General features: G+C 40.9%; 1 protein-coding gene across 1 annotated transcript in view; it reads left to right on the forward strand.

The window, feature by feature from the left end:
- The window catches only part of FRK (fyn related Src family tyrosine kinase), a 108,245-nt gene that overhangs the window by 93,140 nt on the left and 1,805 nt on the right, over window positions 1-13,300 (forward strand). The window contains exons 5-7 of the mRNA XM_019520067.1: window positions 2,505-2,663; window positions 8,182-8,363; window positions 10,918-11,083. Coding sequence (XP_019375612.1) covers window positions 2,505-2,663; window positions 8,182-8,363; window positions 10,918-11,083 — 507 coding nt within the window. The remainder of the gene's footprint in view (window positions 1-2,504; window positions 2,664-8,181; window positions 8,364-10,917; window positions 11,084-13,300) is intronic.

Genomic DNA, 13,300 nt, shown 5'->3' on the forward strand with positions numbered 1-13,300 from the left:
CTGGTGCCTTGCACAAACACAGGATGCACTATTCCTGTCTCAGAGAAATGCCTGTCCAGCTTTGATGTCTTCCTTCTTTATGGCAGCCTCTAAAATATTTTCCAAATAATGAGTTATACATTCTTAATTTACTTTTAAAGGTGGAACACCCCAAGCTACACAAATTTGGCTTCTGGTTGGCCTGCAGGGTCAACCCTAGGGCAGTATGTCACAGAAGTATGGCCAAAAGATGACAAACAAATGGACTACTGTGAGATTAAGCATGGAGTACTACAAATGCCTATGGTAGTATTTCTAGCCATTGATATTATTTGGGAATCCAGTAAAACTCCATAGCTGTGCTTTGGTACACTCTCTGGTATGAATTCAGTAACAAATGGATGTTTTTTCATAATCTTTGCCTCATTTGGACTGATCTTGAGCCCACTGAGGTCCTTGCTTTCTGCTGACGGGTGGATGAAAATTTGTATAGTCTTTGTTGAAGAAGGACATGTATAATTGACTGCCATCCACTTACCAATAGCATTGAAATCTCCTATATCTCACAAGCCCTCCTAATAACCTCCTATAAAATTTTGTGTGAATTGTCACATAAGAGGAGCAAGTGTCCATCACAAATTTCAGAGTCAAATTAAGGTAACTGTCTGTTTCTACCAGGCCTTTCTTATTATCAAATCAGTGGGGCATGTAAGAATCTACATAGCTACTGTGTACACCCAGTAACTTATAGGCTGGTCAGGCAGGTGCATAGTTATGTACACATGCCTAGTGCACCCCATAAGTCACATGGTTGGACAAAACCCCATGATTACTGGCTGTGTTAGATACCAGACAAAGAGGTCCTTTCTGTCCTTTCTGTGTCTCTGCCCTAGAACTTTGTCTTCCTGCTTTTTGGGTAAGTCCTTAATCTCTCAGCAATTAGGGCTCAAAATGGGAGGATGTGCCATGATACCCTCCTGTATTGTCTCGGTACATGTGTATGTAGACACATAACTACCTGGCCAGTGAATAGCCTACTCAGTGGCTGTGGGACGCTTACATGTCCACACTGCATAAGTAATAGAATTGCTAACTATGTTTAATTATTAATGTAGGGTGCTTGGTTCAGTGCCATTTAGGGACATAGAGGCCATTGACCTGAAGACATTATCTCAAAAACTGTAGTTCTTCATTTGGAAATAGGCTTGGATCTCTTTTCAGTAGGTATTACCAATGTCTGGTATTTGGTGGAGGCATCCAAGATTATTTGTCCGCTCCCTATTTAAAACAGATTTGCTTGCTGATTCTTTGTAGTGTAGCCATTTAGTATCCTTCCAATGTTCCACTTAGTTCAAACACCCCTGCTTGGATCAGGGTCAAACACACCAATAAAGCTTATCACTTACCAAAGGTTAAAAAAATAAAGCTTCTAAATTTTACCTTCCTGGATTCCAGAGTGACTCAACCTTGTTGAGACTAGGAAAACAGACTGTGTTTGAAAAGTACTATCACAAGGCATTGGTCAGTCTAGAGCTGACTGTAATTTCTATAGTTTTGAGGTGTCAATGATTTTTTTTGTTATTGTTGAAACTATGCTTTTTTGAAAAGGGAGAATAAGTACTTGAACAATTTTAACTGTTTTTAAACTCAACCAATACTAATATATATATATACCTTCTTCCTCAAATCCATAGAACACTTCTAAATATACAGTACAGAAAGCAACTTTCACTTTTCAACTTCTACCTTTGTTTTCTCCACAGTGAAATATTTTTCTTCCTCCTTTATTTTTGCCTAAATAACTTGTTTACCTGCTGTGTAACCTTGGCAGTTTGCTTTATCTCTGAATGGCTTAGTTTACCCAGATGCTTAAATTATACAATAGTGGTTATGGATACAGCAAAACTTATTTAACAAGATCATTAACTCTAAAATGCTCATGAGTTTGAAATATAATAATATGTATTGAGGTTCCTTATAAGGCTGTTCCGCATAAGATATTTATTTTACAGTAAAGTATTTCTATGATAGAGAGATCTTACTGATTTTCTTTGATTGTTCAAGTGGCAAAGGTGTAAAACTGACATTATGCATTATACTCCTGGGTTAGTTTTTGGTATTCTCTCTTTTTTTTGTCTAACAAACTCTATTTAAATATTCATTTTTTCCCTGCCTTTTTGGACCTTAATATGGGAACCCTGTTGAGCAGGGAGGTACCATGTGCCTTGTTATATTAATTAAAATGTAAGTCTTTCAACCATTTTGTCCCACAGGTAGCAATATTAACCTTTATTTGTCTAAGGGTTATAAAATGCATGCTCTATGCCCTCATGCATCTGACACATTTAACTTAGTTGTTAGGTTCAGCTGCATAAGTTTGATTCTTTAATAAGTTTGAAAATTTGTGATGCTAATACACTTTACAAAGAGACAGAAAACAATCTTTGTAATTCTCACAAGGTTGCTGGACAGGTAGGCTAGCCTTTAATAACTTCAGCTGATTTATTTTTCTGTTATTGTTTCAGGTTCAATGGATCCACAAGACTTCCTGAGGGAGGCACAAATAATGAAGAACCTGAGACATCCGAAGCTTATACAGCTCTATGCGGTTTGCACTTTAGAGGACCCAATTTATATTATTACTGAGCTAATGAGACATGGAAGTCTGTTAGAATACCTCCAAAGTAAGCAAAAGATTAAAAACTAATTTCAGATAGTGCTAGAGCATGTAGTTCAGTGAATGCTCTCAAGAAGAAGGGAAAGCAAGGTGCTCTGATTTAATCTAAAGACTGCAATATTCATTGGGGTCTGGAGCAAACAGGGTTTAGAAATTCCAGATTGCAGATCATCTGAGAAGGTGGAGAATTCATAGTTTTATGCTCACTTTACAGTAGCACACATGCTTCCACATCTTCTGGGAATAAAGTGGAACCTGCACCCCTAGATCAGGGTTTGTAGGAATGAAGAAGTGCTGTTTGTCACACTTTACTGTGTACCACCATTCCCCAAACCACTAGAAACCTCTCTAGATATTTTACAGAGTGCCTCAGAGTGAGTTTGTGGCAGAAGATGCCTCTTGCTATATGTTTGCGTATCACCTCATACAATGGGGCTTAAACTGAATGGAACTCTGAGGGCTACTACTAATAATTAATAAGTTGTAATAATGATTGAAAATAAAGCAGAGCACCAATGAAGGGACCGGTACCATGACTGTACTCCAAGTTCTACCCAGTTGTCTTGGTTCTAGAGCTATTCCTAATTTTAAGTACAGAAAATACCTGTGAAACCTTTATCATCTCTAAAGCCAGAGTGATTTTTTTTTAAAGCCTGCTCTCCATGAATCTCTTCTGAATTCTTGTCTTCCTATATCCCGTAAGCAAAAGTCATATGGATAACTGTAGACAGGTTCTGCATTAAAATATTGCTTCCTCACTGCTTTCTGTTGAACTGCTACTTAAGTGGGGCTGCATCCAGGAATAGCCTCATTTGGAAGCTCTGTGCATCATGACAAACTATGTGCCTAAAACTTGCAAATAAATTAGGTCCAGGCTCCTCGCAAGTTTTTTGGGGGAGTCTAATTCTGACTGGTTCTAGTGGGACTTAAGCTCCTAAAAGGGTTCTGGGCTTAGGGGGTGTGTGGGTGTGTGCACACCCTATGGCTCTTCTGTGTCTCCCAGAGTTGAACAAGTATAATAAGTAAAAGCCCAGCCTCCTTCACAGGATATGGCAGATGGAAACTTGCTTTCCCTAATGGGAGAGAAATGGGGAAACTGAGCTGAAACTCTTTGAATTTATGGCCGACGAGTTCTATACCACTATTCCTCAAAAATAACGTTTATGAGATAATTCTTGATTCTGATTACAATGGGAAATAATCCTCAATAGTCAAAGAAGTAGTAATGTCCAATATGTTGTCATTTCTGGCTACTTTCTGTGATAAAATGGCAAGACAAATCACAGATCAAGATAGGTAGTCATCAGAGCTAAATTTCCCTTCCTAGAAATTGTTCATTTTCTTTGCTTTAAAGAAATACTCCAAAACCTTCAGGACTGAGTTTCCTGCACAGAAACTATATGCTACACATAGACAACTGCCTAACAGAGATGGGCAAGTGCTCCTCATTGGTGGTGTCCTTCCTGATGAACACTGCTATGTATGGTTGAAGTCATATTATTATTACTGAGCTGACAATGGCCAAAGTAAGAGAACACAATTGCAAAACATTTCTGCAAAACATTGTGGATGTAAATTAAATTGTAATAAATGGATGAACATATTGTTCAGTGATGATATACAGTAAGCCTTCTCTAGCAACATTACATTCTTGATATTTGGTAACTACTGAGTTCCATATATGAAAATGAGAGAAATATATGCCTGTTTGTAAGAGCCATCTCTCCTATCTTTTGTTCTACTCAGTCAGATACTGTGACTGATTGGTGAGATCCTAGGACAATCACTGAGCCTCCCTTAATATTTCCTTTAATAAATTCTTTGAAAAAAGATGGTTTTGTCTAAAAATGTTATTAAGTAGGTGCAGAGGGAGCTGTCACATTTTCTTTGCCAGACAGAGAACAAGTCAGGGATAGCTTTTTGTAAATTTATTTACCAGTGCCTGAATAGTGGGTGTATTTTTTCAGATTAACATAACTGGTCATTGACAGACATGGAAAAAAAGAATAAAAAACATGCTTTACCAGAAGATGCAGCATTTACATAGTTTTAGCACTTCAGCAGGACTTTTTGGTGCTTTTATCTAAAACTGATTCAATCAAATATTGGATAAAAGTACCAAAAAAGCCCCACTGAAGGGCCCAATCTATATAGATGTTGGGAGAGCCATGTCCAACTAACGTGATGCTTCTTCTGGGCACATACTGTGCTCAGCACAGGGGCATGCCAAGTTTAAAGTAAAGCACTGGTTTTCAGGGTTTTTATGTCTGTAAACAAACTCTATTTTTTTTTCAAGAACTCTTTATAATAACCTAATATTATCAAACATGAAGCTAGAATTTACAGTTTTTTTCTGAATGAGGGTGTGTAACTGGGAACAGCAAAGATAGGGCCATATAACTCTCAGGTTATCACTGTGTAGTTCTAAAGTACTTGCATCCTCCTGCTTCCTGTACATCTGTAGGTATCATCTGCTTGACTGTAATTTAGGGTGATGCAATCATAAAGGCTCTTAAAACAGGAGCATTCACTCCTTAAAGGGTGTTAATCCATCCTCAGTACCCTCTAATTTTTTTAGAGTTGTCATTCCAGGTGAGGTTTACCTTTGATCTGTTTTGCCAAGGCTGTTTCCAGGGTATTGTTAGTCAGCATCCCAGAGATAAAACTATCAATTTGCAGTCCTCTAGAAGCCCAAGATGAACAGCTCCCAGTCACTGTACTCCTCTCCACCCTCCAAACCTACAGTGGTCTCTCCCCCGTCCCACACTAAGCCTCCACACTGGGTGCAGACATGAGTTACATTTGTTGTGCGATCCGTCTCCTGGACATGTCCTTCAGCCACGCCATCACACACGTGCACAGCTGGCAGAGTGCTTTAAAAGTGGCTGATTGTGTGACAAATTAACACTCATTTAATGAGGGATCAGTTGAAAGTGCTCCACTTTTGGGTGTCTTGAGGAACTTTTGATCTTGATTCCCACCCCCATCCCAAACCTACAGGCTGTTGGGTCGGGGGGCCACTTTTGGGTCAGGTGGGGTTCTCTAACTCATGACACTTTTTATATAGGTCATCACCCACTGAGAGCAGCCACTCTCAGTCACTTAAATACAGTGAGACCCTAAGCATCTTAACTGCAATGAGACCCTGGAATTGGGGAAAACATGCTTCCCTTAAGTCCAGGGTCTTGATGCCTGGCTGCCTAGCTTAGCACATGGATGCCACAATTTAAGTGTAGCAAGCTGGGAAAAGCCACTCAAACCAGCATGAAAACTCAGAGATACCAGAGAGACCACGGCCAATAGGCAGTTTGACAGGCAGCAGGACTTAACACTGGTCAGTAGGGCCAACAAGCTCCTGGAGGGAGGCTGGGATGGCTGGGCCAGGGGGGACCACATGGGCTGGCATGAACCTCCTGAACCAGCACCCAGCTCAGGGATACCAGGGAGCCTGCAGCCAGCAGGCAGGTGGTGGGACCTCATTATTTAATTAATAACCCTTAACCCCATCTGCCAGCTGTGAGAAAACCTTAACTGTGGGCATCCAAGGGTTTTGGGGAACCTGAAGGCTCAATTTGAGGGGGGGGGGCCTCAACGTGAGGGCTGAAGTTGAGTGGGAGAACCCACTTCCCTCTCCCCTCTGCCAAGAAAGCACAGCTGGCTATTGGCTGAGCATGCCTGCCCAGTTGTGCAGCCCCCATGCTGGCCAGAGGGGCCTGCCAGCCACCGGGGCTGGGGGCAGGGGGGTCTGCTGTGGCCGGGGCCAAGCAAGTCTGGCATCAACCTCCGTCAAGCCCCTGGCCCAATCCTAACTGAGGTAAACACATGCAGCATTTCACAGTGTTATATTATTATACAGCCTGATGACAGATTTTCACGGTGTATCATTAAGCTGTAAATTGTCATGTAGCACAATTTCTTTTCTTTCTTGTAAAAGTTATGGGTGCGATTAGAAATATGTGGGGGAGGAGAAACGTCAATAATAGAAGTAAATAATCTTCATGTTGAATTGTCATGACAATGAGTTTAACCTCAAAGAAGAAGTAGTAAATGTGCACAGGCAGGGCAAATGTAATTGTCAAATTCAGCCTTTTACCTATTCACTTAAGAACACAGGGATGCAAGTAGAAAATTTCAGGCTTGGAGATTTCAGGCAAGATTGATAAATAATCATTCTTAGCACTCCTCATCGTGGGCAACAGCAAGGTTCTGTACATTAGGTCATATGAAATGGTAAGTGATTCAAGTCAGTGCTGCTCATTGCTACTACAGACTGGAAATTTGAAGCACCAAAAGGCTATTCTTCACAGATAATGTTTTTGCTGAAATACAGATGCAGTTAGGAAGGATAGTTGCTATCTCCACTCGGAAGAGAGCCAAAAGTATAAGGGGCAATAGAATCTTATTGGATGACAGCTTTGGAAAGTTATTAGAAAATCAAAATATTATACAGTTTTTTATTATTTTTATTACAGTTGCCATCTCTTAGTAGTGACATGTCACTGCCTGAATGCTATCTTGCTCCTGTATTGTTATGTTAAGTATTATCTGGATATGTGATAGAGGAAAATATTCCCAGGGGAGATGTTGCTGGTAAACGGTGAGAGTTTATGTTGTTGCAAATGGGCATTGACTGTATCACCCTAGCACCTAGAGTGTTGAAGTGATAGTCTTATGCTTTTGGCACTTTCAGTCCTGGGGTCAAATCTCACTGACTACGTGCAATGACTATACGTAACACTTTTTAAACTTCTTCAGGGTTAATCTACACAAACATGTAAAAGTAAATACTTTTCTGTCTACCAGCATGAGTGCATCCATCACAACAGGCCACAAGTTGCCTTAATATGAGTCGCAGGTGCCCTTCCTTTGTATATGTCTTAGTGTCTATGATGCCAGTTATTCAAGGCATTAGGTCTTTGTCTTTCATATCATATATTGAAACAACCTGCTTTGTTCAAAGGATTTTTTTATTACTTATTTGAACTGTGTGCCTCTGAGTGTCAGATTAGTATTCCAGGATATTGCTAACCTTCACATGCTGTAAATAGTTCAAGAGCATGTGGATGGGAACAGTTTCCAATCATGTGTCCCTTCACCTTACCCTCAATTAATGTTCGCTTATAAAAATACAAAAAGTGCACTAATATTATCCCGGTCAGGTACTTGTGGAAAGACAAATAGTTGCTCTACCACAGGAAGCTGGGTAATAATTTAAGGGGAGTCTCAATCACCATAGATGTACTTTGAAATAAAGTGTTGCATTAGCTATTGTTTGCTCTTCTATCAGAGTTTCTTTCCAAAGGATAAATGGAGGCTGCTTTTCAAGTACTGTAGCATTCATTTAGTGACACCTGCTGAACATGTGGTATTCTGCTGGAATGGTACTTTGTCATGCCTGGGTTTGCTGTTCAAGTGAACAGTTTGAGCCAATGTTACCATTCAACCATGGTTTTTACATAACTTGAGAATTGATAGGGTACATATACATATTTTCTGTAATCCTACATTCTTTTTCATTTCTACAGAAGATGCAGGCTCACAGATCCACCTGCCTCAACAAACAGATATGGCAGCTCAAGTTGCCTCAGGAATGGCTTACCTCGAATCCCAGAACTATATCCATCGGGATCTGGCAGCCAGGAATGTCCTTGTCGGGGAACACAGTGTTTACAAAGTGGCAGATTTTGGCCTTGCCAGGGTTTTTAAGGTGAGCCTGGATGGGTTGGTTTGTTTGCCATCTTATGAAGTACCGAGGAGCAGCTTGCTGCTTCTCTTGCAGTAGCCTGGCTGCAGTGGCTAAGCATGGCAGGTAGAGACAGGAATGGAACCAGGATGTTGCTCCTTCATTTCCTATTCATCTTCCAGGCAGGGAAAGCAGGAGCCAAGAGTAGTTGTTCCTCCTTCTCCATCCTCTTCCCAAAATCCAGGCAGCATCTGGCTTAAAGGGACCACTTCACATTCCTCAACCTCTTCTATGGGTGTGTAGATGGTGTCATAATTGAGCCCTCCTCAATTATAAAGCGGACTGTGTGAGCCCTTAGATCATCTTTGACACTTGACCTTTGCTTTTTTTTTTCAGTGTTTAAGAATATTGCAGATAGTAACAGAGTACTGAACTTGGTGTCACTGTGGACAAAAGCATTGGAAGGATGGCTTTCCAGTTTAAAAGGAGTTTTCTTGCTTGTGTGACAAATTGGATTTTAACTGAAAGAATTGGTTTATTATATCTTACGGGTTTCATGAAGTAATTTCCAGGCTTTCAGTTTTTTAGTTTAATTGTCTTAAAGATTTGAATGGGGAAAAACCTAACTTTTCTTGCCAGTTGTTTTTCATACAAGGCACCAGGCCTGTAGAAGCTGAAACTGAGATTGGCGGTGTAACACATTGAGTTGACTTTAATGTCAAGCTGATATTAAAAATGCTGTTGCTCAATTTTGACTCTACTGTGAATCTTTTAACCTGAGATACATTTATTATTAAAATGAACTCTATTTGCAGTGGTATTTTCTCTTTTGGCTGTTAGGATAATTGTTCAAGCATCCTGTTGAAGGTGAACCTTTAAACAATGTCAGAGAACACACTGTCTCCATAGAATATTTTGTGTTGATTCGGGTCCCAGACTAATATTTAGGCCCATGCAAATTCCTCCAGGCAGCAACTATCTGGGTCCTAGTAAAACATAAAAAAACAGATTAACTGGCATAATAAAAACATAGTTTGTTTGTGTATAAAGACTAAAATAGCAATCCTAAATACAAGGCATAATAGTATAGTGTAGAACATTACTGCAAGACAAAAATATATTCAACAGCGGTGGATATCGTTCATCTTATTCATTACATTTTGCTTCATTTGTATATTTATTTGCATGTTAAACTTTGAGTGAGATTAAACCACGGGTGAGGTGCCCTTGAAACCACCAGTGAATGAAGAAATAAAGACCGTTTTTTGAAAATACTGGTAAAGTATCATATTTTCCCAGAGGCAGCTGCAGTAGCTGCAGAGAAAATGCTGTGGCTGCTCTGTTAACCCCCTTGCTGCAGGGTGACACAGGTACTGCCAGATGAGCCAAACTGCTCATTCCTTTTTTCTCAAGCTGAGCTGGGTGGGCAGCCATCAGCACCTGTGGAGTCAGCTGGGGGCCTCTGCCCTGGTACCCAGGGCTCAGCTCTGCTATAGAGGCTCCTGCTAAGTCAGTAGCAGCTTCTGTATCCAGAGGCTCTGCTGATGTAAAGACAAAATATCTATAGTGAGCCATTAGGGAGCCTCTGTGCTCACCCCTCTATGCCGCATATACAACATCACTTTCTCTTTACCCCAGCAGAAGCTCAGGCTGCAGAATCTGCTTTTACCATATTTTCTTACTTAAAACATATACCTCAATTTCCAATAACTGATTTTTGGATGAAAGTTAAGTGTTGTATGTGAGAAAATATGGTAAAGAAGTTTCCTTTATTTTTCTTATATCTGACATCTTTTTATATGAATTAATTAGGTGTCACTGTAAGATAAATACATTATCGTATCCCTCGTGAATGGCAAAATCTGTGAAGAAGGCACGGTGTTTATGAACGCAGTGCCCCCAGAGGCTGGGGGGGAAGTGGGGGCAAGGCTCTGGCAGTGGCAAGCACGGAGCTCCCGAGGAGCTCCTGTAGGTGCATAAAGTGTATTTAAAATGCATGTTTGGCATTTTTGAATATTTGAAACCGCAAGTGCCGAACCCGCAATAGCAAGGGTTTCCTGTATATTAAATTACTTGGAATCTGTTTTCTGGTACTGGAGTCTGGTGAAGTGATAATTACCAGCATCAATGGCCCTTCAATGCTAGCAATAAGACACAGAAAGAAAGGTTTCTAAATGCATTGGCTCTTGCAGTTGCTGCCTCCATTTACTGAAGAGCAGATATGAAGCCAGTGGTACCATGTGGTTTCTAGTGCCAGCAGGATGTTTCTGCTGCCACTTCTGATAGACTTTTGAAATGATTTGTGCCAGATTCAGAATTCACAGAAGAAAGACATAATTAAGCACAAACTATTCTAATATTGTGTTAGCACTGGAAATTACAAATGGCTTTGAAAGGATTCTGATGAACAAAGATATATTTTCAGCTATAAGGCTGGATTCACCAAAAGACTATAATCCTATTGAAGTCAAGTGGTTGTTAGAAGAGGGGCGGGTTTAATCACATGCTTGATTTCAGCATGTGCTTAAGTGTTTTGCTGAACCAGATTCTAACCTGGGGTTTGCTTTGTACATAACAGGTAGGAAATGAAAATATATATGAGGCTAAACATGAAACAAAACTCCCAGTGAAATGGACTGCTCCTGAAGCAATCCGCTCCAATAAGTTCACCATCAAGTCTGATGTGTGGTCATTTGGAATACTTCTATTTGAAATAATGACATATGGAAAAATGCCATATCCTGGTAAGTGTTTTGTTTTAAAGAAAATTTTTAGTGATTTCTTGATTTTGATTTGTTATTATTTTAACTGAAGTGCCTTGGTGACCCATATATAATGGGTCAGACCCATATTAAGAGCTGTTGGCCTTCTCAGGTCTGGTAGAAGCCTTCCAGAATCATTTTCAGCCATCCATAAATTGCCTTCCTGGGATCCATCTGCAGTTTGTGGCCTCCTGAGCCAGTTGGACCATCAGCGTAATGAAGCCAGAGCAGCATGTAAACTCATGCTTCCCCATCTATGTGGGAAAAGAGGAGAGTCCAGTGTTGAGTACTGCACAGATTTGGCAGGAAGAAGATACTGAAGAAAAGAAAAGTGTTTTTTTGCAATAGCTCTGACTGAGCAGGCAAACAGAGGAGGGCGCCAGCAAAAGAGAAGGACAAATAGCACATAGGGTGAAATAGCACATAGGGTGACATTTCAATATTGGAATAGTCTACATCTTGAGTTCTGTAGGTGGCATCCAGAGAAAAGCAGTTATGACTGGCACAAAGTACTAATACAATGCTTAGTTGTCACCCTCACTTTGTCCTTGGTGAGGACAGTATAATGAAGAGCAGAAGCAGAGACAAAGGATATGTCTGCATGCCTTGTCTCTGTGGAACTCCTGGGTAGGGTTGCTGCCAACCCAAGTTTTGGGGGTTTTTAGGTGACAATATGCAAACTTTCCCCTGGCATTTGTTTTTGCTAGCATAATTTTATATACTGTAACTGTAACCCTTCTGGTAGGACCTAGATGGCAGTTACAACTGGGTTCAAATTCAGGGGTTTAGCATTAACTTCATAAATTTGGTTCAAGCCCCCCAAGTAATAAGTTCTTACTTGACTACAGCAATGATTTTACATAGTGCTGCCTCCACCCAATGGTCCCCTACTCACCCTATACACTGGTGTACCAACTACACCCTGCACTTACTCCTGCCAGCCCTGCTCCTCCCTGCATCCTGGCACAAAACTCCAGCCATTGTCTGTACTCCCCTCATGATCCTACAGCTCCCTCCCAGTCAGAATGTTTAACCTGGTGCCTCAGACTGTCTGGGGTCATATGGTCCTGCTTACTTTCAAGGTGAGCAGTCATTACAGGCAGGCAGTGGCTGGAACACAGTGGCAGCACATGGCTGGGGGTGCCGGAGGACACTACAGAGGCTCCCATGGGCCACAGATCCCCAACAGAGAGCTCGTTTCAGGGCACTGATCTGCACTCCTGTTTAGACACAAGGTGGCACTGCTCTGTCTATCAACACTTGTATCTACCTCAATCAAGCTCGTGGTTTCTTTTTTTTCTAATGGATTTTATGGACAAGTGTTTTAGCTTTGTTTTTTATAAACTGTCTGTAAATTTAGACAGCTAGCAACCCTGTCCCAGGAAGTGTTGCATGATCCAACCACCTGCTCCTGGTCTGCATGCATCAAACCCAGAAATTAGGAGATGCAGCCACCTAGCAGATGTCCCTGCTGCTGCTCCTACGTTCTGTCACTGGTGTGTTCAATAGTAGTAGCAGGCAGTGCCATTAACCTCTCATTTTTATGGTAGAAGGAGTGTGCTTGAAAGTGATACCCCACAGAGCACTGCAGAAGCAGTATAGACATATTAAAAGAAAAATGGGATTTCAACAAAATTATTTTCACCATCCACTCTATACCTATCCAGGCCTGGAACTTGTTCTACTCACCAGGACCTTTATCTTAGATGATTCCAGAATGCTAGTCTCTGACTGTAAAGTGTTTGCTAGGTTTATTTTAGTTGCCAATGGCTTTCTTTCTATGGAATAAGTAGTAAAGGAAACACCAGACTTGATGAAAATATGAAAATGCATTAAAATTGCAGGTTGTTCTCTGCTTTCCTGAAAGCACACTCAAGTTTATGCTTAGTGAGGCCATAATCTGTGCAAACTTTCACAACTGAAGATGGAAAAACCTGTGCCAAGTTCTTTATTCTAGCTGATAAATCTAATTAAAGTGTCCCCTTCCCACCCACCCCCGCTCCGCCCCAGGGAACATGTATAGATGCCTCTTGGTTCTAGGTCCTCCTCGGACTGCACATTTCTTACTTTTCAAGAGAGTGCCCTAACGAGAGGGCTATAAAGTAGAGAGTAGTGGTGTGCGAAGCAGGCTGTATTCAATTTGGATTCAGTTTCAGCCCAATTCAGGGCACAGTGATTTGATTAGCTGATTTGGACCAC

The sequence above is a fragment of the Gavialis gangeticus genome, unplaced genomic scaffold (assembly GCF_001723915.1).
Source record: "Gavialis gangeticus isolate Ggan-Ray unplaced genomic scaffold, GavGan_comp1, whole genome shotgun sequence".
Classification (NCBI taxonomy): domain Eukaryota; kingdom Metazoa; phylum Chordata; order Crocodylia; family Gavialidae; genus Gavialis; species Gavialis gangeticus.